General features: G+C 35.5%; 1 protein-coding gene across 1 annotated transcript in view; it reads left to right on the forward strand.

Moving 5' to 3' along the window:
- The first annotated feature begins 290 nt into the window (after nucleotides 1-290).
- The window catches only part of LONP2 (lon peptidase 2, peroxisomal), a 43,675-nt gene continuing 16,716 nt past the window's right edge, over nucleotides 291-27,249 (forward strand). The window contains 10 exon segments of the mRNA XM_009705919.1: nucleotides 291-548; nucleotides 1,309-1,440; nucleotides 2,726-2,848; nucleotides 3,729-3,892; nucleotides 4,596-4,690; nucleotides 6,763-7,021; nucleotides 14,637-14,778; nucleotides 20,777-20,927; nucleotides 21,458-21,584; nucleotides 22,673-22,806. Of these exon segments, the coding sequence (XP_009704221.1) occupies nucleotides 291-548; nucleotides 1,309-1,440; nucleotides 2,726-2,848; nucleotides 3,729-3,892; nucleotides 4,596-4,690; nucleotides 6,763-7,021; nucleotides 14,637-14,778; nucleotides 20,777-20,927; nucleotides 21,458-21,584; nucleotides 22,673-22,806 (1,585 nt within the window).

The raw sequence follows: 27,249 nt of genomic DNA on the forward strand, positions 1-27,249 counted from the left end.
AGTTTAAGCAGAAATGTCAGCATTCCTGTCTGCAGCAAGATCCATTAAATTATGAGAAAATTACAAATTCTTATAAATTGGGTGACTAGTATATTATCCTAGTTTTTCAGTTAGCTTATTCATTTTCAGGTTTTAGGGTTTGGGTTTGTAATCTGTGTTACAAAGGAAATTGTATAATTTGGTTGCCTTTCACAATAAGGAACTATGACCCAGAAGGTTCTTGCAACTTGTAGCTTGATTGCTTCTTGATAAGGGGTAGACAATACATTCTGTGGAAGGTAACAAATAATATGAAGATTTGATCTGTTTTTAGGATTGGCACTGCTGCGTTAGCAGTTCAGGTGGTTGGTAGCAACTGGCCCAAGCCACATTATACGTTGCTGGTTACGGGCCTCTGCCGATTCCAGATCCTGCAGTTGCTGAAAGAGAAGCCATATCCTGTTGCTGAAGTGGAACAGTTAGATCGACTTGAGCAGTTTACTAATCAGCATAAATCTGAGGAGGAACTTGGAGAGTTGTCAGAACAATTCTACAAATATGCAGTGCAGGTAAATTGTTTTAATCCTATGTATCATATGACAATGTATTTATGTGTCTATTTGAGGGGGTTGGTTTGTTTCCTATCTGCCCTTCTCTTTCTATAGTTCCTATATTTTTCAGTGGCTACTAAAGTTTCAGTATTTCTGCCACAAAATAAATATTTTTGTTACGGCTAAAGGTTTCTGTGTTGTTCCAGGGTGTCTGTACAGCTCATTGCAGGATGAGTCTAACTGCGTGTGTCTGTTGGTACTATTTCATATATAGCAATACATTCTAGTAGAAAGAAGACTATTGATTATTTTTCCCAGTACTTGTTATATATATACAATGAATTGGTTTTTTGTGAGAGTTTTTTTAAAATTATTAGAGGGAAAAAACCTCTCTAGAGTCTTGATTATAAACAGATGTCCCCAGGTATAATGAATTTGAGTTTAAAGAACGTATAGAAAAAGCGTCATCATAGTGTTAAGGTAACTGGGAAAGTTTTTAATCAGGGTGTGGGGGGGAAATAAGAGATGTAGGCATTGAACAAAGTGCAGCAAGCAGTGATATTTTTGAACTTCTCAAACAAGCAGAAAGCCCAAAGTCTTGATTGCCCTATGCTGAATTAGTGCCTCTTCTGTGAACTTTTTTATTTCAGTAGCTTTTTGGCAGAGTACCTAGACATGTTTCGTACTGAAAGATGCAATCCTTCTTAGATGAAATACTCACTTAAATAATTTTAAAAGAAACATAGCAACCATGACTATTGTTGTGTGTTCCTTACAGTTGGTTGAGATGCTGGATATGTCTGTTCCTGCAGTCGCAAAGCTGAGACGTCTTTTGGACAATCTGCCTAGAGAGGCTTTGCCAGATATACTGACTTCTATCATCCGTACATCCAATCAAGAGAAGCTTCAGGTATTATGTTCTTAAACTTTTCTAAGGGGAATTAGGTGTTTGCTATTTTTTTTTTACAGTTAATCACTTTTAGATAATTTTGAAATTGCTTACACTTGAGACTGTACAGTGATAATGTTGTGCCAGAAGGTGCTTGTGTTACAACTGAGCATGAATACTTGTAAAATGTTTTTATGCTGTTGTTTAAAGTGTTTATATGTGTATACGTCAGAACTCACCTAATAGGTGAATTAATCTAGTTAGCATTGGAAACCATTCATTTTATTAATAAATACAATGTAGACTTCCCCTTCCTATGATAAAGATGATAAATCTTTCTTCAAACTGCATTGAAATCTTGCTTACTTATCACAGTTGACAGATCATTATACATCTATTAATACCAATGGCTTCAGAATCTTTTGGGTTTTTTAAATCTTTTTAAAAACATATTGAAACATGAGGTTTTTTAAATTCTGAGACACTGGTTAAATTTGTATCATATGTCAAAATAACTTTATGCAAAAATGGTGCTTATGGCTCGATACTTGTTAGTCTGATTACTGTATTTGCTTGCTGTGTTTGGAAGTTCTGTTTTTCCTTTTCTTTTATCACTGCCAGTGCTGCACATTCAACCTTGAATTGAAAGCATAAGTTAGGTTCTTTCAAAGCACAATAAACAGAAATTAATGCAGTAATTTGAAGTGAAGGTGTGTACGGTAACCGAATATCCTGCTGGAGGAAGATACATTAGTCATTAAATTTACTACGTCATTTTTTTTATTAGAAGTGCTAAAGAAAAGAGCAGCCAGTGGAAGCTGTGGAAATACGGAAGAGCCAAATTCTACTATTTTCCAACTTCATTAAACATGACAATAGAATAGTATATAGAGTTTTAACAGATTAAAATAAACAAAAAACTCAACCAAAAAAAAACTTAAGGCATAAGGTGATGGGTTTTTTTTCTGGGTTAACCAAGGAGATCATGCTGTAACTTTCTTAGAGTTCTGGCTCTTTCCTGAGGCTTAGTAATTGAAAAATAGAATGCTGTTAAATGTTTGTCACAGAAAATGCAACTGCAATATTAAGATACTTTAAAAACAGATGGCATAAAAGACTTTTTTTCTTTTTTGGAGTGCTTTGTAGTTTTGGCATCCAGACCCTTGAGGCTAGATTTTGTGTGCTGTATTCTCATTGCTTTTCTTACTGCCTTTTTTACTAAACTATCTATTCTATAGTTCCCCTTCCCCAAACTGATGATCCATTGGTGTGAACTTGTTGGCTACTTGTAACTCCTTGCTCTTAGATTTTAGATGCTGTTAGACTGGAAGAACGGTTCAAGATGACTATACCATTGCTTGTTAGACAGATTGAAGGCCTGAAGCTGCTTCAGAAAACAAGAAAGCCCAAACAGGATGATGACAAAAGGGTATGGACTTTTAAATGTGGGATACTCAAATGTCCTAAATAAGTATAAAGATGCATTTTTAAACAAGTTAATGAACATGCATGATTTTAATCTGTGCAAAGTTTTAATCTATAGCTGTAATGTTTCATGGTTGGTCTGGAGCTGCAGAGAACACCCAGCTGGCAACTTTGGCTACTTAGATACCTGAAAGATAAAATATTCTTTTAAAACTGCCTAGGCTCCTAGGCTTTATTTTGTTTATTTATTTGAACATTTTCTAACACTGAATAAATGCTCAGGTTCCTTTAAAGAGTCATGTGATACCGAGTTTACTTGCATGGTATGTATGTGATGAGTTTTGGCCTTTGCAGTTAAAGGTGTACCTTTTACTAATGGTGTTGCAGAAGAATGATAGCTTTTGAAAGATAAAGAATGTGTGTTGTAAAATGTAGCTTGCTAAACTAGGGCAGCTTAGACTTTTGTTGCCTCTAACTAATGCAGTGTAGTAAACAAAGTAATTGAGAAATGAAAAAAGGTAAGAGAGAAGACTTACCTGTTTTGTAAAGATTAGTCTTTAGATCTGCTTAATATGATGGGCTGCAATGCCTGAAAAATCACATATAAGTTCTCAGTTTTGTTCTTATCTTCTGTTACCTGCTAGTTTAGGGCAGATGATAAGTGCACTTAGGAAATACATACAGTAAAATAAGAACTGTAACTTTTTTAAGTAGTACCAATAACACTTTGTGAAATTATTTATTGGATTAAAACCTTCTGAATTTTTTTATGAAGGAGAAGCATTGCATGTTTTTGTCATGGTTTCCATTCAAAGCTAAAGAACACACCTTATTTAAAAAACAACGCCTCATACTGTTCTCTGGCTCTGTTTTCCATTTCATAGGTTGTAGCTATTCGTCCTAATAGAAGAATCAGTCACATTCCAAGCACTGCAGAAGATGAGGAGGAGGAGGAAGATCATGATGATGTTGTCATGCTGGAAAAAAAGATTAGAACATCCAGTATGTCAGAACAAGCTCTTAAAGTTTGTCTTAAGGAAATAAAGAGGTAGGAGATTTTCAAATGGTGGTTTCTTCTCTTATTTTATTTTTTTAAACCAATCTTTTCTTATTTGATTATTTGTGTTGGTTTTGTTTTGGACATGTTTTTTTAAAATGTAGTAGACTGCTGTTTTTTTGCTTATGAATTTCCTCACTTTATCTTTTTGGAATGTCAAAAGTGATGACAAAGAAATATGAAGTCTTCTAGATGTGGTTTATATATTAATATAGCATTAAACTGTAAGCTCTAAGCCTCTATGTTATGAAGTGAAGATCTAAAAAAAAAAGCTAAATAACAACACAGTTGTTAATAATTAATGAATAAAATGACCCAGTTATTAAGTCTTTTTTCTCTGTTTTTCTTTGGTGAGAAGGTAACTGTGCTATCCATGGCAATATGATGGTTAACAACGTCTTTTTCAGTGAGGATGCATATATAGTGGTGCATGCATTGTGTATGTATGGGGAACTGACTCTTTTTTTTTGCATTTCTGTTTCTATCCTATAAATAAGCTATTACTATTATTATGCAAAGATAATCTCCTAACTGATGGAGTAGTGACTTGCTTTTTTTGTATTATGGTTGTCAGAAAGTAAGAGGGTATGCTAATGACCTCAAGTTTGCTAAATGTCTATCTTTTGGTGCAGGAGAGTCTTACTTTGCAGTTAATTCCTGGTTAGCCTTATGATTTCTGTGCATGTATTTCCAGATTAAAGAAGATGCCTCAGTCAATGCCAGAATATGCTTTGACAAGAAATTACTTGGAACTGATGGTAGAATTGCCATGGAACAAGAGTACAAAAGGTAAACCTTTCTATTATTGTTGATTGTCTCTTGCACAGCCGTTTTAGGGCAAGTAACCATCACGTAAACACTATGTACTTGGTTGTCTTGCAAATGTTTGTCTCCTTGTCTGATTGTAAAAATGTCATTAATATGTTACTGAAGTCTTACGATCTACCTGACTTAAAGTAAGATCTATATACTGAATAGCCTGTGTAACTCAGTTGTACATCCAAGAATGTGAATTTTAAAAGTATTAGTAATATCTACATCGAAAAATTAAGGTGTTATTACTTACAATATCTGCTAGCGTGTTTCTAAAATAACGAAGAAAAGAGCATCTAATTACTTTTTGTATGTTAGACAAAAAAGCTTTTGTACATTTCTGTAGCATTGATCTTCCTGAAGAAGGTTTTGGTATGTCTTAAGTTAATCAAGTTTGGTAAGAAACAAAAGGATGAAAAACCACAATTGTAGTTAATTTTAATAATTACAACTTCAAGTACAATAGAAAACCTGAGTATCATGTCAGCTTTGTACCACAGTTTTCAAAAGTTGTGAGTAGAGAGTGATACTATCAATATGGGAACAGTATGCAAAAATGGAGAGCAAGGAAAGAGTAGAAAACCAAACATGAATTTTCCTGCTAATCAGCAGAGGTAGATTAAGTGGGCAAAATGACTTTCCAGAAGGCTTACTGCTGGAGAAAAGGATTTTAATTCCTTCTAGCAGCTACTGAAGAATGAGGCTTTTGAATGGCATTTGAAACAATCTGATTTTAGAAAGAAATTTAATATACCACACCAGCAGAAATGTCTTATCTTTTGCCTTCTTAGTATGCATGGTGATGAATTTTGGCCATCTTGAACCAAAGCCTTGGCTGTTTACAAATCTTCTTGTAAATATTTTCTTTAATCATTAAACTGTAAAAAGATCTGCCTACAGGTCTTTGCAGATCTTTACAGTGTTATTCAAAGAATCCCCAAATGAGTAAAGTATTTGTAGACACTCATGTCCTAGCAGAATGTTTTTTTGGTTAAAAGTTGCTCTTTAATCTTGTAAAATTACGCCATGTCACATGTAGTTTGAATTTTTTCTTTAAGCAAAGTTGCAAAGTTTGTTTTCACATTCATGTGAGTCATGCTTTGGACTCCATGGCTACAGTGAGTAAAAATATACATGAATGTAAAAATAGAAAATCCAATAGAAAATTATGATCGCTAGCGAATTTTTTGTTCAGTGGTTCATTACAAAAATTTACACAGTTGATGAGAATTTAATCACAATTGTCTGTATGTGAAATATGCACACTTATGAGGGGTCTGCATCTGGAATGCATAGAATTTCAAGGGTGGGTGTGTGCAGAGTTGATAGACTTCACTGCTTCCTGCCTACTCTCTTTACCTTGTAGCACAAAGGAGAAGACAGCTGCTTTGTGCCAGAAGTTCCTGCTCCATATAAAGCATTAGTTAATGTCCATTGGTGAGACCTGACCGTTTATCTCAAATTATGGCAATTGCAAAAAAAACTATTTTTCCAGTCCCAATATCAACGGGTATTTTTTACAGTGCCAAACCACTTTAAATGTTGCGTAACAAGTAAAGCCTGCCCTTTAAGCCAGTAAGATCTTGCTCTGTTTGCGAGATACATAGACTCGTCATAAGTAGATGATGAAGATGTAGGGATGAGTTTGTCTTTTGAGAAGACCTTACAGGATCAGACTTATTTCGGTGAGAAAGCAAATGTTGAAAAATTTGCTTATCATTGCATTGCTGTTCTACAAAATAGACACTAAATTCATCTGAGCCAGATTTCAATCTGTGACACAGTGAAAAGGTGGGGTTTTTTAAAATTTCATTATCAGTACTATGATCTGTCTAGCTTATGTCTAATTTCCTTATTTAAGAGAGAATTATAATACTTCTGTTTTATGAACACATTGTTTGAAGTATGTGTGTGTATCAGGGGGATTGCATTGATGAACACGTTTGACAATATGTTTGTTTCTATTGTATTGTAGAATGAATTGGAATGAGTTTTTTCATTTTTAAAGGTGAATGTGCTGATATCTTTCTGTTGTCAATGATTGATAGATCGCCTTGAAATTCGTGCGGCTCGAATTCTTTTGGATAATGATCATTACGCTATGGAGAAGTTGAAGAAGAGAGTTTTGGAGTACTTAGCTGTCCGACAGCTTAAAAACAACCTCAAGGGACCCATTCTTTGTTTTGTGGGGCCCCCAGGAGTTGGTAAAACTAGTGTTGGAAGATCAATTGCAAAGACTTTGGGTCGAGAATTCCACAGAATTGCTTTAGGAGGAGTTTGTGATCAGTCTGATATTCGAGGCCACAGGTAAATACTTCTTCCTTTCCTAATTGCAGTTTTTTCTTTTGTTTGCTACAGGATGTATTATTATTTTCATTGTTTAACTAATAGAGAGACATTTTCCTTATTTCAAACAATGGTAGTTTTTAATTGAATTTTCTTGGTATTTGATGGTGTTTTTCAGGAGGGAATTTTAGTAATGGGAAAGGATGTTTAGTGTTGAGATACAGCGTTTATTCTTTCCTTCTGCTGCTGCCCTATATTGTCATAGGCGAGAATGGAATTTCATCTTCAGTCATTTTAGCACTTTGAAGTCAAATTCAGTAGAAAGTGTAATGCGAACTCTTCAATGTTGGATCTGATTTTTCTACCTTTTTAAGACAGATGTAAAGATGTAGTTATACAAAATAGCCTGTGAATAGCAATCCATTACTTTATAACGGTGTTTGTTGCTAAAACAAGAGGAGAAACTGAGAGTGATACTTAAAAGGTGCTAGAGGATAGCAACTGAGTGAGTTAGTATCTCAAACTTGTTAGCATACTATTTTCCTATTTCAAAAGGAAATTTATACAAGGACACCAAAGCTGGAAGATTTCAAAGGAGATTTTTTGGATGACTTTCCTTAGGACATCTCTTTATGTATCTACTTCTTAGTCTTTTAAACCATTTGTTTATATTAGTACATTCCTTGGAACTGGAACCATAATGAATGGATAATATAGATAAGTAACTGCCAAACATCAGTGCAGCATTTTTTGGTTCCATTAAACATATTTTATGCTTGCTGCATGCAGTGTAAGAAATTTGGAATAATGAATTTGTTAGTGTTCTGAAGATCTGTAAAACCATGTGTTTTGTTTTGTTTTTTTTTAAGTCACATTATTGAATAAAATTTCCCCTTAAAACCGTAGGTAAATTATTGTGAATTAAAGCTATCAGTTATTTCTTTGATGCCATGTAGCAGTTAATTTTGCCCAATGGCTATGCTACTACTTTCAATCATCAGAATACACCATTATTCTTTCTTCAATTCCAAGTTATTCTGTAGTTTCTTTTTGTTTTCAAGGCATAAAAAGGACCGTGGTATTCTTATCACTTCCCTATGTAATTTTAAAGAAAACTTAAAAGAAATGTCCTAATAAAAGTTTGGTTTGTGGTATCAAACTTCAGACTTGTGACTATGTAAGCTAGCTGCATGTGTGAATACATTAGAGTGGTGGAAGCTCACAGTCCCAACTGGAAGGAATGTGGGAGACTCACTGGGAAATCTTGTGCTGAATATATGCATAAACTTTTAGGAATCTGGAATATAATGTGTTTCTAGGAATCTAGAATATACTATACTACTGATCATTTCTTAGACCAGAACATGAGAGATGAAAAAGCAACAAAATAGTGATTTTGTACTTGATGACAACTTGAAAGTTCAGAGTTGTTTTGTAAACCTTCAGTTCAGCACCCATTATAATAAAATGAGCAACCTGCGTTTGTTTCTGTACAGATTCTTTGCAGGAGTTTTGTTTTCCAGTGTTTCACACTTTACCTAGAGTTTGTAGCTTGAAAGGATCATCTGTAAGTTTTTTTTCTTAGTGTAGATTTGGTCAACGTACCCAATAGCACTGGAGATTTGTAGATACATTTGTTTTAACGCGTTGGTTTTTATTGCATAGCAGTGCTCTGTGTACGCGTGTGTGATTGTTTTGTAAACCTTTGTAATAGCTGGCCTTTTTACCCATTTACTTACACACTAACAGAAAAAGCAGGGAAACTCTGTCCTCCTCCTTCACTATGTATTATTCCTGTGATTCCTAAACTGTATTGTTAATCACTGTTTAATAAACAAGAATTGTGATGTCTCAGATTACTTATGGTATGGATCCTGAAAACAATTTACGAGGGGATTCAACAACATGTTGCTATTCGAACTGAAACCACTAGAGGCTGTTGAATACTAAGCAGTATAGACCTAAGTAACTTTTCCAGGGCAGAGCAGGATTGACGGCTTTGTAACAGGGAAATCCCGTCTGTGAAATGGACATTAAGAATAAAAGTAAAACTGTCATCAACTCTTGCTCAATTGCCAGTAATTCTTTACTGTTTTCCTTGTTTTGTTTTGTTTTGTTTGGCTTGCTTTCTTGTGCTTAGACCTAATAAAGACAGCTAGAGTCATGTGATAATGAGGCTTTTAAAAACTTTTAAATTCATGTGTTTCTGACTGTCACTGTAGTATTTTTTGAGGACATTATTAAATTATTAATGCATGTTAGAAGCTAACTGTGATAAATCTCATGTGAAAAAATTCACTTGAAATTAGCTGATGGGAAGTATTTGATAAGACAGTTTATTTTTCATCAGCAAAGGGAAATACTGTCTAGAATTAGCAAGAGTAGCATATGGTTACTCTTCAACAAACAAGTGTACAGTTTAAAGACAAACTTTAGGGCAGTTAGTACAAGGAGTCCCTTGTAAGTGACTGCTTTTTCAAATTTTTTGTAGGTAAAATCAAAACCAGCTGTTGCATACTGTTTTTTTTAATTCTGCTTAATTTTTTTCCTGCTTTTCTGCTTCTCAGAATAAGATTGAATCAAATTAAAACTACAACTTTTCTGTAGACTTCTCTCTGTAATGTCCTTTTGTGTGAATAAATCTTTCAAGTTATTCCCAGTCAAGTGAATCCATATTGTGCATCTGGTTGCAGTTTTAGAGAGGAATCACAGAAGTGGTCTAAAAGTGGAGGAGGCATAGGCTACTGTTCTCTCAGTGTTACTGTTTAAGTAGGCTGATTTTCTGATATTACATGTTAGAAGCCATTCTTTTTCTCCTAAAAGCTCCTTACTAGGCTTTAAGGCTTAAGTTAAGGATCTCGTTAACGTTGCAGAAGAATGATACTACATGTACCTACTAGTGTACTAAACATTTTAAAAAATGTACTAAATGTACTGGAACATTAAAAAACAAACTGTGGTTCAGTTTCACTTGCAAGCAAATGTTGCCTGAAATAGCATTCACTTTGGCTCCTTACTACTGTTGTAAGTGAAAGATGCAGATTGATAGATTCCGCAAGCCAAATGAAATCTATCGGAGGGCAGCAGGGTGGGGAGTGGTGTTTCAGTAAGCGTGGCTGTTCACGTGCTGTGTAACTAGGGCAATCGGGAACCCCCAGTTTTTGCCATTTCGCTGTGGATCATGTGCCTGCAGCTGGGGTTTGTGAATCCGGTTTTGACTGGGTGAAGAGTAGCAACTACTGTTCTGCATTCCCAAAATGAAATCATCATCTTGGTACAGAAGCAGAACTGCTTTATCAGACATCCTCCAGCTGTTGTTTGCATTTACCACTCATCTATACCGTATGTTAAAGTTTGCTGGTTTACATTTGTTGTTAATTTGTATTAAAAAAGAAATACTTAAAAAAAACCCCAAACACCCTGAAGGATGACTTAGAACTTTTTTTCAGGAAGCTCACTGCATTTAAGATCTCCTTGGTTACTGATATTTTGTTTTATACAGGAACTATGTGATCTTCTCTGTTGCATATGTGTGTGGTTTTCTATTTTTAAAAAGGAAAGATATAATTGCGCCATTTATTTATAGTGGTGCTGGTGAGTTCACTGTGAAGCTCTTTTTTTCTCTCTCACCTCCGTGTGAAGCAGTCTTTCTTATATTACCATTGCTTTTCAGTTTCTAGAGGTCTGGATAGTTTACTTCGGGCTTAGGCCTGTCCTAAAGACTTGTTCACGTGCATCTGTGTGAGAAAAGGTGTGATTCCTCTCCAGTACAGCTATGCTAGCAGAAGTTCGCTGCACAGGCCTTGTTGCACTAGAAAAGACAAACCTCAAACAGCTTCACCTGTGAGAGGAACAGCGTGTTACATGAGTACAAAGCATAGATACATTTGTAGAGCACTTGAGTAGACACAACCTCTGTCCTTGCACAAAACATAAGCTGTGACCTTCGTGCAACTAAGTTCAGAAATAGTTTCTTTGGTGGCATTAGCTTTGTTGTCTTTTCCTACCTCTGCAGTTTGAAAACCACTGTGGTTACAAAACAATTTAAAACTTTTTGTCTTTAGAACAGTATGAAGAAAGTGAGTCATGCTTTTATCAATAATACTAGTACTGCTTTAAGGGTTCCGATTCATACACATTCCCAGTATACATTGGGACAGCTGACGATGTTAGATTTTCTAGCCATCTTTCTTGCATTTCCTAGGATACGTGCTGTACAACTCTAGTGTTTTTTTTAAAGGTACCTTTTCACTGATTTAAAAATAATTAAAAAAAAAGAGTACTAAATTACAGACCTTCTGGAGCATGAGTTCTTAAGGTGTTTTTTTTTAATTGTTACTAAGCAAGTGAGATAACCAGGAAACTTGATCTGTGCTTCCTTTTTTGAATGGAGAGCAGCTGCCTCTCTTTCTAGGTTTAATGCATGGAGACAAACAGTGCATCGAAAAATGAGCAAAGCCACATTATATCATCAAAAATGCTAATGCAGAATATTGTTTTTCCTCCTTTCAACCCTAGCTAAAATAATGAAAATAATAACATCACATTCAGTGGTTACTGTGCACAAACAGCAGTATTCAGTTTCACAAGTTACAAGGCAAAGGTTAATGTCCAGACAGATAAATGGCCATATCTGCTTGTAATTTTAATACATTGTAGTGGGTTTATATATAAATATCTGCAAGGTCTGTCTTACCAAGGACTCTTGTGTTGAGATGTGTTCCATAATAACCATTTAGAAATGAAAACAGGCTACCTATGTTTGTTTTTTCAAGGTAAAATACTATGTTACTGTTCTTTTGTCATCCTACATATGACATTTGCATTAGCATTCTTCACTTGCCTTGTAGATCTTGAGTCTTTGATTAATAGTATAAGAAAATATGTATTGGTCCATCTCTAATTAGACTGTTACACATGGGAAGAATGAATTGATACCTAGGTATTTGTTATCCTAAAATTTATAGTTTGAGTTTCTATTTCTATTTGACCAAATTACCTAAATTTAAGCATGCTTTTATTTGAAATTTAGTGCATCAATGAAACATTTATATTGGGCTTGGTTGTTTAGATTTATCATGTCTAGAGATTATGGAAAATACAAATGAGAAGAAGACAGTATGAGAGAGGAAGAGCGAGAATGGTCAATTGTCAGGTAGTGAAAGGAAGAACAGAATATTTGTAGCCGCTGTGCACTTTTCTCATCTGTTAACCCTAATTCTGTGGAGACTGAGTATTTTGTGGAACTGCTCCATGTTTCCAACAATAGTTCCTTTAACTTTGACCCTTGAGTTTGATGAAGAACTCCTGATTTGTATAGGGAACCATTTAATCCTTTTCATAACATGGGATCCATTTCAGTTTGACTGTGTTTTCTATTTAAGTTTTTTATACAGTAGCTCATGACCCAAGGCTTACTTCGGACGGGGGACAAAAAAAAAAATAAATTAATTATTTTCTGTCACTGTTAGAATGTTTTTCTTATTGCTTGCTTTAGAAGCCACTTAATTTTTATACTCTTAAAATTGTATTTCTCCAAGGTATTGATCTCACTTTACTTGTCGTAAGTTGTCTTGCATATATTTGCTTTTTTCTGCTTTTTCTTCACCACAGATCTTGATACATTGTGGTTCAGCCTACCTAGCATATGGTTTACTTTAAAATGCTAAGCAACTTGATTGTGTACAACAGCAAAGTCTTACTGAAAGATGCTGTATCTGTGAGAATCTTCCACAGGTGTAAATATGTCATTAAATACCCAAATCTACTTGAATCTAAAATGGCTGTGACTTGAAGTCTATTTTAAGGGTTGTTTGAGGGGGAGGGGGGAAGCATTTCAATCTATTAATAACAGCAGCTTTTTCATATCTAAGGAAAGAAAAATATCTTCCTGTTTTGTGGGTTGGGTTTGTTTTGTTTTTTAAGTGCTTCTATTTGAAAAAACTCCAAAAAAGTTTTTTAAAGTGATATATGTGTGTGCATGGGTATAAACAAATGGATTTATTATTCAGAAAACCTTTTGATGCCTAACACTTACTATCCTTTGACTGGTGGTGTTGCAGTTGGATGGTGCAGGGAGAGAAAGAGTGATTTTTCACAGTGCTTTCCTTTGACTAGAGAAACACAGTTTACCTTCATTTAGTTTATAAACCAAAGCTGTTTCTTGAAACTAGAGGGAACATAGATATCTCCACATTTTATAGAATTTAAGAGGATCAGATAAAACTTTGTGTATATAAAAACACAAACATGCATTAAAAAAGTTTAATGTCTTTAAGCATGCACTTGAGAATAATGTGGCAAGCAAGAAAGAAGAATGTTTAATGTTTATCTAATTATCTTATCCTATTACTGATATGAATAGAATGTTAAAAACAGTCAGGCTGCATTGTCTCTGAAGCGTATGAAATTATTTACTATGCAGTAAGCATCTTTTGTTAAAAAAAAAAAACAAAACAAAACACCCAAAACAACACGACCAACAACAACAACCACCAAACAAACAAAAACCAGCAAAAAACCCCAAAGAAACTCCCACATTGCTACAATGATTAATTTGGTTGCACTGGTAAATTATTCACTTCTGTGAACTTCAGTTCTGTTTCAGTCTTGTAATTTTCTGATTGCATTTTATAGAGTCCTTTCATTCTTTTGGCAAGGTTGACTGTGTGCAGGTGGAGAATGACGTGGCATGCTGGTGTAATAGCTCCCCCATGCAGATTCTTGATCTGTAATAAATGTTATGTAGTTTGGTCGTCAGTGGAGAGGAATCCACTCACTCACTGCAGAGCAAGACTCTACACAAAAGCAGTGAAGCGATAAACTATTGCATGCTGGCCGCTCCAGTCTTTAGTAGCTGTCTCATGAAGGTGGTAATAGGCAAACTGAAATTCTGTTGCATTTCTGGCTATTTAGAAGATCTTAAAAACTTTTATTTTTGCTCAGATCCAGAATTAAATACAGTTACTGCAATTTGTTCCCTCAGTGGTTAAATATTATATGGAACTAACACTATTGCTGTGTGGTTTGAGTTGGGGTTTTTTTTATATTTAAAGTCTTCTCTAGTATCTTTTAAAATTACTCCCATGGTATTTTTGGTTTCATCTTTCTAAATGTCATCCTGTTTATTTTGGACTGTATTAAAACAGATCACATGGCAAAGCAGGCCTGTTCTGTGTATCTGCTTTGTGAGGGTCATGAGATAGGTACTGTAATTCAGTACTTCATGTACCTCTTTCTTCTTGAGTGACCAGCATTTCATACTCTCAATTATAGTATTTTGTTTAGTTATGGCGTGATAAATGCAGCAAACAAGGGCTATATATGCAAGTAAAATGTAGTTACTCTGTGCATTGTGGAAAAAAAAGTTTTTACCACCTTTGCTGAATAAATTCAGACTCATAACTCTTTTGTTCCATTGCATTGTTCTAGTTTTTTATTTCATATTTCATTTTATTTCATATTGAAATGGCATAGTAAATAGGTGGGGTTTTTGTAGGTATTAATTAAAGCATGCTGTATGTACTGGGGACAATGTTACAATTCTTATATTTCCCTTTGAATTTTATTTTTGATGTTTCTACTCCTGTTACATGCGTCTGGCCTCTCTTGCCCCATATACTTTTATTTCTCACAGGCGCACCTATGTTGGCAGTATGCCTGGCAGAATAATCAACGGACTGAAGACTGTTGGGGTTAACAATCCAGTATTCCTGTTAGATGAGGTTGATAAACTGGGGAAGAGCTTGCAGGGGGATCCTGCAGCAGCCTTGCTTGAGGTAAGAGATGTTAAACTACAAGCATAGTTTCATTTGTAATTAAAAAGAATTAAAATACTGGACTCGGACGGGAAGGTGCACTGGACAAAAGATTGCATGACAGTGTCAGCTTTTTATTCAAATAGCAGCTACCATGTTTTGACATTGTCAGATTCCTGTCAATTACTTGTGTGCAATGCATATGCAGTTATATAGTATGCTAAGTAAGGTATCTTTAATCTTAGTGATCTGTTCTTAAACACAAGGATGTATTTTGTGCTAAGTGTTTTGTCCATTTAAAGATTGTTCAAGCCTTAAACATTATGTATTTGGGGGGGGCTTCAAGACATTGATTTTTAATGACCAAATGCTGTTAGCTATAAGAAACAACTGTAGAGCAGCCAGATGGTAGCTGGACTTTTCAAGTTTTCCCTTTCTTTCGTGGAAAAATATTAATATATTTTTGAAGCTTTTGATGGTACCAGCTTATATCAGAGCTAAGCATTTTACCTAGTGTGTAATATGGACTAGTTGCATGCTCTTTTAGCAGCATTTCTTTATTTAGTGTTGTAATTAACTTCCTGAACTGAAGTTTTTCATTTAAGTCACAGATCCCCGCTTCTTGACTGATTATGATGTGGTGAGTGTTTGCTTTCCACAAGAGTCAGCTATTAAGCGTGTGTTTTCTGAAATTCTGGGACTCAGACAAATGAATCTAATTTTGAAGTATGTGGTGTAGTTATTTTATCACGAAGAGTTTAGAGGTGTTAAAGTTGACTTGCTTAAAGACACAAATAAAATCTTGGAGATACAAGTAAGGACTTCGGTGAATGAGAGAGCATTGAAATGTTTTGTAAATCCATCAACTGTTGAGATGTTATTAATTAGGTTAGTTGGGATTTCAGGAGGCTAAAACTTGAGTGATTATGAGGAGGATGAATTGAGACCTATGTCTTGCAGGCTTCATGTATCAGAGAGCAGTAATGAATTGCCAGAACCTTCTTTCTGCTGTCTTTTTCTCTGGAGTATAATACACGATGATATCGCAGCACAATTCCTTCTTCCATTGACTTGCATATTCCGTGGTTTAATTCGAGCAGTTTGCTGGAGAGAGGAAGGAGCGTCTCCTCAGGTATGGGGAAGAGACAAAGGGCATTGCCCTTCCCCAGCATCTTAGTGCGGAAGGTTGTGTAGATCTTCCTGTGGTAGCACTGATGATGAGGAAAGGAGGGAATGCGGAAGGTAATGGCACAGCAAGGCTGGGGTAGACTGAAATGCTTGAGGCAGTCCAGAGCAGAATTGTAGCATTAGTGCCCTTAGTAGATTTGATATTGTGCACATTTTTACACTGTCTACCTCTGGTTTATGTTCTCTCTGGCCGTAGGGGCTACCATCCTATCACTGTTTCACTTGAACAGCTTCTGTGATTGTTCTTTACCTGTTGCAGTCAAAAGGAGTTGGGTTAGTAAAAAATATTTATCCAAATTTTTTGAGCTAACCTGGCTCACTTTCACTGACATGATTTAGGGCATAATCCTAGAAGCATCTCAGTTGTCAAACTTAAGATATGGTAACTTCTGTAGCTGGGTGGTTGTAGGTGGGGATGAAAGCGATTCTGATAATATTTGCCTACAGAGTCATTCTAATGACTCTCTTTGACAGTGCTTAATACAGTGATTGGAATATGAAAAATGCTACTTAAATTAAGGTGTCATGAGCTCATCTGTATGCTGTATGACTATCTGCAAATGAAATGTCAATTGACATTCTATAAATGTCATATTTTCTTCCTGCTAGATAGTGCAAAATTACTGTTTTGACAAGGCCAACTAGTTCTTTGAAAATCAGCGTATGAACAGGCTATGGTTTGATAGCTCTGTTTTGATCTTTGCATGTTAACATGAACTAGTAATAATTTAAATGTGCTACAAAATACCATGGCTTCACTTTTTTCCAGCTTTTAAAAATTACTGTCATGGTCCTTTATCTGTGTATTTTTCAAGTGTGTAGTATGCATTTGTAGGGTGCATGAAAAGCCTCTAAGTGCAAGGAAAACAAGCAGGGGAGCATTAACAAATATTCAAATGCATTTTCTTTGTACTTTCATTTGTGGGATTTGATTTAGTCTTTGCTGCTAATGGTAATGAGCTCTGTTTCTGAGTTTGCTGATATTTCTTTTGTCATTTCTTCTTTAGATATTGAACTAAGATGACCTAAATCTAGTAAATGCATGGATAAAAAATACCTGAAAATCAAATTTTGTTAGCTAGCTGACTGTTGTTTGCTAGGCAGTCTAAATCATTAATGAAGCAATGATTTGGCATTTCTTGGAAAGAGAATAATTGTTTTTGGAAGTGTTCCAATCATGAATCCAGATCTGTATGATAATATTGTTAATTTTATTCAACTTTTGTTGTTTCTTTTCATTTATTTTTCATTCCCTGTCTTGCAGTAGAGAATTAGCATTTCTGTTCTTCTATCATGTCAAGTATATGAGGGCAAATGAAATTAATTTATTTTTTAATTATTTGTGTTTGAATTTTTGATATTTTGCTGCCTTGGGATGTTTCTGTTTTCTGTATTTTAAAACCATATTCTCAGTGATCTCAGCTCCTCCCATGGATTTTTCCAGCTGAGGCTCCTCAGGTTAGCTTCCAACTGTCTGCTTGGGCTGGCTCTTTATTTAAGTCATTGCTAATTGACCATTAGTTGCATCTGGAGAAGTAATTGCTCTATTAGCCATGTCTGGGCTGCTCCCATGTGAGATCTGTATATCCCTCTACTGTTGTCTAAACATCCTGAAGCAGGTGCTTTACCTCTTCTAATGGAGAACTCATGCCTGGCTGTAACAGCTTAATTTTCATCTGCTTTTTGTGGTTTAGTTGTTGGAAAGTCCATCTGGAATGAGCAAAGGTGGCTATTATGTAGGAGAGCAAACAAGAGTAAGTGGTCACCTAACTGGCACATTAGCTTTTCATACTGCTGCTTCTTGTTTGGTAAGTGCCATCATTAAGTATAAAAGGCACATCTTTTTTTCCTTAATGTGTAGATGTGTTAAATTCTCACTGACTGTCTACAATAGGATATATTCAAGAAGAAAATTGCCATACCCTGTAAGCTTGGAAGCAAAGCTTGATGTTTTATAATTGCCGGATATGTGTTCAGTTCTAGTGCTTCTGCAGAGTTGTTGCTTAAGCAAAACAGAATGTCTTCCTATTTCCAGTTACTGTTCATCAACAAGGGAATATTTTAGTCTAAATTTAGATGTCCTCTGTTTAAAACAGAAGAAAACAGAAATGGATCCAAGTGCCTGATAGTGAGTATTTGTATGCAGGGAAATTAGACCAGGAGCATAGCCAGGCAATTAAACGTTCATGGAACTTATTCTGGATTTTGTGGTAATAAAAAGTTGGTACAGAGAAGCCTTTGTATGCATGTGAGCTGTTGGCCATAAATTAACTGAGATGTTTTGTTCGTTGAATGTTCTTTTTGTACTTAATATTTTTGTGTTAGTTGAATATCTCTGAAAACTTTTGAACTTGAACTTTAGCACAGATACCTAGCTGAAGAACAGTTCTGTTTGCTTTGGAAAATCTGTTTTAAATGCATAGGCGTGATATTGTTTTATGTCTTGTTCTAAGAAATAGTTACCATGACAAAGAATTATTAGTCCAAAGAAACTCTAGCCCTTGTAGAAAATCTCAGATAACTCACAATTTTAGATATAATCTGAGTTGGTTTTGATTAGTTTCCTTTACCTCTATTGGAGAGTATTGTTTCTGCATGAGTACAACATTAATGTTTTGTATATGTTCCTAAATAATATTATAATCACCAGCTTAGCACTTAGTAGGATTTGTAAGGATTTCTCATTGCAGAGTAGGAGAAAGAGGTAAACATGCATGTAGATAAATGTGATAAAAAACCAACTTGATCTGTCAGAATAAATTGTTTTTCGGCATCTTTGGAACTAGTTGCAAATGCTTCAGCTAATAGACTGGAATTTTGTGGAAATACTGTGCTATCAGTGTGCAAAAAAAAAAAAATGGTACATTGAATTAGCATTTGCTGTTTAAATCAGTTTTGAGAAATTTGCAAGAGTAGACTTTGAATGGGAGACAAATACTTGGTATAGATTTGCTTTCTTTGAAGACAGGTTGTAGATGCTGTGCTTGGAGACACTGCCTATTGTGTCCCCCTACGTTTCAGGGCTAGATTGTAGGACTAGTTGAGGTAAGAGAGTAACGCTGATTGAATTATGCATCAGTGTACTTGGCTAGTCAGGATACTTCAAGGCCTTTGCCTTCTTCGGCAAAGGGAGTAAATGGTAGCAGCTGCCTGCTGAAGAGGGTAAGAAAGGAAGCCTTTGAATAGCTTATAGCCAGTGAACAATAGAATTCACTGAGTTCCAACCTTAGTTTTAGAATTTAGGCATATGCTTTAGTATGTTTTAAGATTTCACTTTTAAGGGGAACAAAGTACTTGTATTTTATTACAGTCACAATACATTTCCAAATATTAGTCTTAAATCTGTGCAATACTTCAAAATAAAATCAGAAATTGTTCTGTTTTAAAAAAAAGTTCTGCTGTGTTTCTGGTATTCTGTAAAGAAAGTATTTACTACTTTGTTGTGATCATAAAACATTTCTGCTGTAAAGAGTTTTAACTTTTAAAAGACTGAACAGAATTTGAGAGTAATGAAAATTCAGAATTCTTTCCTTCATAACCAGTCATAACCAGCTAAGCAGTGCTCAAATTCAGTTTTTCAGAATTATCAACACTGCTCTTGGCTATAATTCAAGTTGCTAAGACAAGAGGAGCATTCATTTGGGTATAGGCAGATAAATTATTTTGACAGCAGTGTGCTGTTTCTCAGGAGATGCATAGATCTCATTATTTGTAACATGAGAATTATTCATGTCAGTGTAGCACTGACAATTCATCATTTGGGAAGGAAAAGTGTGGCAGTACTTTTAAGGGCAGGTGGAATGAAGGTGATTCATAGGTAGTGATATAGAAGCCAAGTGTAGATTGCTATATACAATGAACTTCCAATTTTCAGCACTGTTAAAAAAAACTACAGGACAGCATCTTAGTACACTCAAGATCCACATGTACAGAATATTTATCATTTAATGCAGAAAAACAGCTTATTCAAGTAATAGCTTAAATATCTGCAAGTGTTGCATTAGCACACGTTCACTAGTACTAAAAGCAATAGGAAGACAACACTGTTATTTAAGCCATAGTTCTACTTGTGCAGTATTAATTTTTGAGGTTGGTCAGACTATGTGTTGTTATTCTTCAGTGCTTGTTTAATTTTATCTCCCTTTTTTAATCACAAAATTTGGGAAAAAAAAAGAAAAATGCAAAGATTGCATTAGGAAAGTCAGGGCTCACCTAGAGTCAAGGCTTGCATGGGATGTCACGGGCAATAAGAAGAGCTTCTGCTACTACATTAGTAGTAAAAGGCTGGACAAAGCTGAATGCATGGGGCAGGTGATTTAGTGACAGCAGATAAGGCTGCGATAATCTATGTTCTTCCCCTTGGTCTTCACAGTGAGGTCTCTCAGGATGCTTAGAGTAAGAGCAGCTACAAGCAGCAGATGAGGATTGGAGTCAGGGATTACTTCAGAGAATTCTACTCGTACAGGTCCACGAGATCACATGAGCTGCTTTTCCAAGGGTGCTGAGCATCCTTCAAAGGCCGCATCTGTGGAAGGTCATGGAGATAGCTTACAGGAGGTACTTGATGACTGGAGAAATGCTGGGGGCATCTTTACAAAAGGATCAAAAGAACTAATGGGGAAATGACTTTTTTTTTACATGTGGTATGGAATGTAGTTACAGAGTAATCAGAGTGAGGCAGGACATTGACGGTCAGGCTTTAGTAATATTCATAACATTTTATGTATGTAAATTCAGATTTGAGAGATCCAAGTGGAATATAATAAAATGTGCATATTTTATTTACTTCTAATTGAGCAACTGCATCAATTTTGTGTTCACTCTTGTTAAGGTCTTGGATCCGGAACAAAATCACAGTTTCACTGATCACTACTTAAATGTAGCCTTTGATCTGTCCCAAGTCCTTTTCATAGCTACAGCCAACACTACAGCTACTATCCCACCTGCTCTGCTGGACAGAATGGAAATTATTCAAGTTCCAGGTAACACTACAGTGTTTTCATTACAGTGGCTATTGCAAGTCCTTAAAAAATGTTGGGGTGTTTTTCCTGAAATGAAAAGCAGTTCCTTAAGGTAAGCCTGCCTGGAATCTAGACAGAATGGCCAGAATTGTTAAAAGACACTAGTTGGGATGCCTCCATTTTAGCCTCTGTCATGAGAATGAAATTTAGCATTGCACTTAGGAAAATTCAGTTCCAGGTATATGGAGATAAATTGATACATTCTGTAACAGTATTTTCACTAATTGATGTGTTCGTATTGTAACTGGCTGTTGGCTGATGCATCTCCTTAAGATTCCAATGAAGAAAGGGATCTCTGAGACACTAAAATTCTATTCTTGTTCACATGAAGTTATGAATAACCACAAAGTATCATACCAACAGCCTTTTAAGTTACAGCTGGGGTTTTTTTTGTTAAATTCAATCAGGTAGAATTATAAATGGTAAGAAACTTGATTATATTGTGGTATATAAGTAAAAAGATTAGTGAACATACGCTTTTTCTTTTGAAGGATACACACAAGAAGAAAAAATTGAAATTGCGCATAGACACTTGATTCCTAAACAGCTTGAACAACACGGCCTGACTCCACAGCAAATACAGATTCCACAAGTAACCACTTTGGACATAATTACCAGGTAAATCTGTTATTCGTTGCTTTAAGTTTAAATAACTTCTATTTCTGGTAACTAGTAAATCAGTTATAAACAGGTAACACAAAACACTTCTTAAGATTTATTGTCCTTAATAGCTCCAGAAGTTCAACAATTGGTGATTTATAGAATTGCTCTTTCCTGAGTTCTGTCTGGCTCTGCTGTCTAAACCGAATCATCCTTCCTTCTCTAGAGAATTCCTAGCTCTGGCTCTGAGTGTGGTTCACAATCAGTTGTTTTGACACAATTGGCAAGGCACTATGAATAAACAGAAACACTTGAAACTAGTATTGCTGCAGTGTTCAGTGTCTGAAGCCATGGTCTTGGCAGGAGGCAACCTTTATTTTAAAGAATGAAGTTTTATTTCTGTTGTTTTCATAGAAGAATGGAAACTACCGTTTCGTTTCTTGTGATTTGATGGGCCGCATTTGTCTAAAAATTCTAATTAGGTTAAAAAAATTAAAAAGTGCTTTTTTAAATAGCTTGTATTAATTAGAACTACTTTTTTGATGGATGTGAGAGCAAAGATATTGATCAGAACATCTTTTGAACTTGAAACTAGCTCATTTCCAACGGAAAAAGTGTATCAGTGCACAGTGAATTGAAGTATTTTATGACCAGGAACAGCATTTTGGGATTTAGTGAGTCTGGTGAGTTATTGTCTGGTGTTTCTTTTTAATTCATAGACTAAAAGAAAATATTCTTTTACAGTCAGTTCCTCACCTTTCAGTGAATTATATTTTGAGTTTTAAAATAGTTCTTCCTTTCAGTTTTTATGCATCTGATAAAAACTCAGTGCTATTGGAGCATTGTTGAGCCTTTCACGAAGGTTTGACATCAGGTGTTAGTCATGTCTTCTTCCCACTCAGTAGTTTGTCTGTCTTTACAATTTTGTCAGCAAACCACAATTATTTTGATAAAAGCACATGACTTCTTTTTCTGTTTATTAGAGTAGCCCAAGGTCTCACTGCCTTTCACATCTCATTTTATTTAGATGTATTTTTAAAAAGGAATTGTGTAGAAATCTCTCTTATAAAGAATATCCACCAGTAAAGCAATTGTGTCTTTACTAGATACACTAGAGAGGCAGGAGTTCGCTCTCTGGATCGGAAGCTGGGAGCCATTTGCAGAGCAGTGGCAGTGAAAGTGGCAGAAGGACAGCACAAAGAGACAAAGCCAGATCGTGCTGAAGTGAGTGAAGGAGAAGGTGCGTATCTTCTGCATGTTTTATTAAAAAGGAAGCTTCTAATGGAGTCACTAGGAAGCTGATTTATCAACCTTTTCTCCTTTTTTATGCTTCTTTAAGGGTTCTGTTTTTAAAAGCTTTGCAAATAGAGTGACATTCTTCCTATGCATGGTTCAAGTAGTGCTGAATTATGGCTTGGGACATAAGTAATTTCAGCCTGCCAAGTTGGTAATTGAGAAGTACAATGGATCTGTTTCATATCTTAGGTATGCAATTATGATTTGTGTATGTTTTTATGTCTTCCTAGGCTTTTTTATGCAAATCTTTCACTTTTTTTTCCTTTAATAAAAGACTAAGCATGGCTTTAGTTGTATTTAAAGAGGTTCTTTAACTGCACTGTGCATGCTGTACCAGCTCAGAACTCAATCCAGTTATTTTGTTGTATTCTAAAATAAATGTCTGCTTGATGAGCTTTGAAATTAGAAAGGTTTAGGGACTCTTTTTATGTGCCTTTTAAGACTGCACTTATTCGAAGTCTCTTGGAGCTTTGGTAACTTGTCAGCTTCAGTAAGTCTGTTCTTGTTTCCCATGTGTACAGACAGTAGTGATTTATCATTCCCAGTCATCCAACAGACTGAATGAAAACTAAACATAAAATTCTCAAACAGCAAAAATACTCAGATAACTGCTTCACCAGTAAAGGTAGACTTCTTTCTAGTCTTGAAATAGAACCAGGGAAGGAAGAAGAAGGGCCCATAATTCAGTTCATGTGCAACATGCAACTGGTGACTGCTCCCTTTTTTATCCCCAAATTAATGTTCTCTTTAATAAAAATGAACATCCTTACTGTGTGTGGTGACACATACCACGCAGAGCATAGATGATTGTGCTTTTATTCCAGCCGGTTGCTGAGGGGCGATCTCACTGTACGCAGCAGTTTTCTGTTGCAGCACTAGATGTCTGCAGGAGCCCTCAGTTCAAGGCAGATGAGAAATGTGAAAGGACACAATCTGAACTGGAAGCTGAACTTCTAAAATGTGGATAGTTCTTAGTCTCAATAAAATCTAGCAAGCATCATATTGAGTGGTTTGTTTGTTTGTTAAAGACTGCAGTGAGTCCAGTTGACATTTTCTGACAAGAAGTACTGCCAGTCTGTCAGAGAACAACTATGTGCCAGAGGACGCTGGAAAGCAAAAACTGCAGAATGGCTTCTTACTTTTGCTCCAGAATATTCACAAACACAAAATACTAAACAGACCTCTGTTGGTTTGATGTTGTGAAAGATTCCACAACTTAGCCGATGTGAAAAAAACCTTTAAGGTTTAACATCTGTACAGCTAGAGTAGTTTTAGGACTGGTTGGTTTTAGAGGAAGACAAATAAGGACACTCATTATCTGTCCCTTTAAAATAAGGCAGGCTACAAGTCTGAATGGTGCCCCCCCCCCCCCTTTCAGAGAGTAAATCCTAGGGGAGGAAATATAACCAATATTTTACAAACAGTGGTGTTAATTAGAAGAGTATATGAAAAAGAGTTTTACCCATAGTAAAAACTTTTGTAATTTGTCTCTGGAAATCTGTTTATTGACCGTTTTTCAGCTTTACCTTGCCTTTTTGCCCCTAACTCAGTATTTCCCTTCTGAAAATTACATCTTGTTTTACCTTGTTGAGTTTTCTAAGTTCATCATAATGTCTATGGAAACTGTAATATCAGAAGATTGGATTTGTTTTAGAAATCAGTGTTTGCTTAAGTGGATTCAGCTCAGTTTTTTCTGAATGTTTGGCTTTAAGTGAACTCTCACAGTAGCAGTGGGCTACAGTGATTATGCAGTTCAAATTGTCTCATCTACATTAAAAGGAAGAGCTTTGAAGACATTTATTAGTGCTTTCCATTTATATTATGTGTTTCTTGTCTACCTTCTCTCCTGTGTGCTGGATTTTTCTGAAGTCAAACACTGAGCTTGTTGATACTTCTGTGATACCGGAACTTGCTCTTGAATCAGAACACTGAGCTTTGGGCTGTGTGGCCAGGCTTACTAGCATCAAGCGATATCAGGTGTCTCTGCTACTGTCGCTTTTTTGATAGTAATTTTGACAAGTCATATTTTAAACTATTTCTTTGCACTGAAGGGTAGCCGTGGCTGAAATGTGACTATTGAAATGAATTTATTTAAGATGAAATTAAATATTATTTAAAGGTCTAATAGGTCTAATAAATATATTAAAAGGTCTAATGCAATTGCTGAATAAAACAAAGTGTCATTCTGCTCTTTGAGTCTTCTGATAAAGTAAATGAAAAGTAGATTCAGAGAGCAACTCCTGATACTACAAGAAGAAACATTTTACTATTAAAGCAAAGAACAAAAAGGAACTGTATTAGACATCTCAATCCAGTGAGAGAGGTATTTATAATGTTAAAATTAGCACTGTACTTGCAACTTGGGTATTTACAGTGTTAAAATTAGTACGAGACTTGCAGCTTACCAAAGCTAAGTGAAAACAGCAAGCTAAGTGCTTCAAAAGAGGGCAAAATGCTAGCATTTTTGGTTGACACATGATTTGGAGTAAGCCCAGAAGAAAAGAGATGTGAAGAGTTGCCTTTGTACTTCTGGAATTGAAACTGTCCATAAGAAAAAGCTGTATTAATAAAAGGGAGTCCAAGGGACAGGTGGCTCTATAGTTAAACTTTGGTATTATGAAGACATGTAGAGAATGGCACAGTTTGCAAAATGTGTTTTATTTTGTACTAATAATGTGCTTATACGCTGCTGTATTTTTAGCAGAATATGTCACTTGTTGGGAGTGTATGAGAGTAGGACGCTTTTTAAAAATATTTTTGTTTAGTTTTCATTCAGTCTGTTGGAAACCACCAAGTATTTAAAACAAAACTCAGAAATGTCCCCAAATACTTGCAAGTTGATGCAAATAATGGGATTTGTAGCATAAATGTATTTCTTTGGAATTTTTTTTCCTGTTCATTAATGGACATTTGTGCAATTGTGCATAGTGATGATGAATTTTTATTTTATGTAATGATTAATTATTCTTCCAGAGTCATTCAAGTTGTTGTCTCTTAATAGTTTCATTTAGAACTATTTCTTTATTATTTTTTTTCTTTATCTGTATAAAAACACCTATAATTCATTTTTGCTTTAAACATTTGTCAGTTACTGATGTGGGATTGAGACGCTACAGTTAGTGTGTTCATATATCATGCGTTGTGCACATGAGAGAGCAAGCTACAGGCTTGCCTTGTAGATTCTAACTTGCTAAAGCATAATTTGTGCATGATTCATAGCATATCAGAATAGTAACATGGTACCTATTGTGTTTATTCAGCTGAGTGCCTTCTGGCTTGTGGGTTTGTCATAAAAGTTGAAAGACATTAGGTAGTAGAACCACAAAATTTCCGTCGTTATATTGATTTAAATCAGATTATTAACTCAAAATGGAGCATCTGTTTTCAAGGCTTTGTAAACATCAGGCTTTTGACACTGTTTGATAGCAGGCTCTAAAAATGGAGGATAACTGCCATAGCAGAACTGATGCTAGGAGATATGCTGTCAAGCCATGTTTAGCACTTTCCAAAAATGCATGACTGAAATACACTGGCAGCTTTGTATTGCCTTCCTTGCTCTTTTTGCCTCCTGAGTTTTATGATGAAGTTGGCAAGTGGAGGAGTGTTAGTTTGTGTCAGTTGTTGAATTTTTACAGTGAACTTCAGCAAAAGCAAATGGAGTCATTTTTCAGACCTTCTAGGGAGTCATTCTTGTGTACAGTAACACTACCTGATATTTTACTGAAACACTATCTAAGATTTATGAGACACTCATCTCATCTTTGACACTGGAAAAAATTTTAGGAGTCACAAAAATATGTGAAATTCTCCTTCGTATTTTAGTGCAACTGCCTTGAGAATACAATGCAGCAACTGTGCACTGAGGCATCATATCGTGATACAACAGTTGAAACCCAGAGTGCAAAATGATTGGTCTAATTCAGACTTGAAAGGAGGTTGAGGACAGGTAATATTTAATAACTAAAAGTGGTTAAATGAGGATTCTATTTGTGTTGAAACCGAGGCTTTGAAAAGACTTAAATATTTCCATAACCCAGTAATACAGTACAGTTTTTCTGCTCCTTGTGGATGAAACAACACTTGGTTTTGAGTTTAAATGCAAGTTTGACTGAAGTGGTCACCATGAACTGAAACATGTAGTCTTTACTCTCCTTCCCTCAACTTGGGCATAATGCATTTTATTCACAAAGATTAGTATGCATGATTGCGGGGGTGGGGGTTTGCTTGTTTTCAGTACGTGTAAGGGCCTTACTACAGCTGGGCTAACATCAGTGCTCTTGCAAAAAGTGACCTGTTCTATCTTCTAGACAAAACTCAGCACTTTCAGCAGCATGGGATCTCCCATAGCACTGGGAAATGAGTTTATGAAATCTGATCAGCATAAATC

The sequence above is a fragment of the Cariama cristata genome, unplaced genomic scaffold (genome assembly GCF_000690535.1).
Source record: "Cariama cristata isolate BGI_N322 unplaced genomic scaffold, ASM69053v1 scaffold42108, whole genome shotgun sequence".
Classification (NCBI taxonomy): domain Eukaryota; kingdom Metazoa; phylum Chordata; class Aves; order Cariamiformes; family Cariamidae; genus Cariama; species Cariama cristata.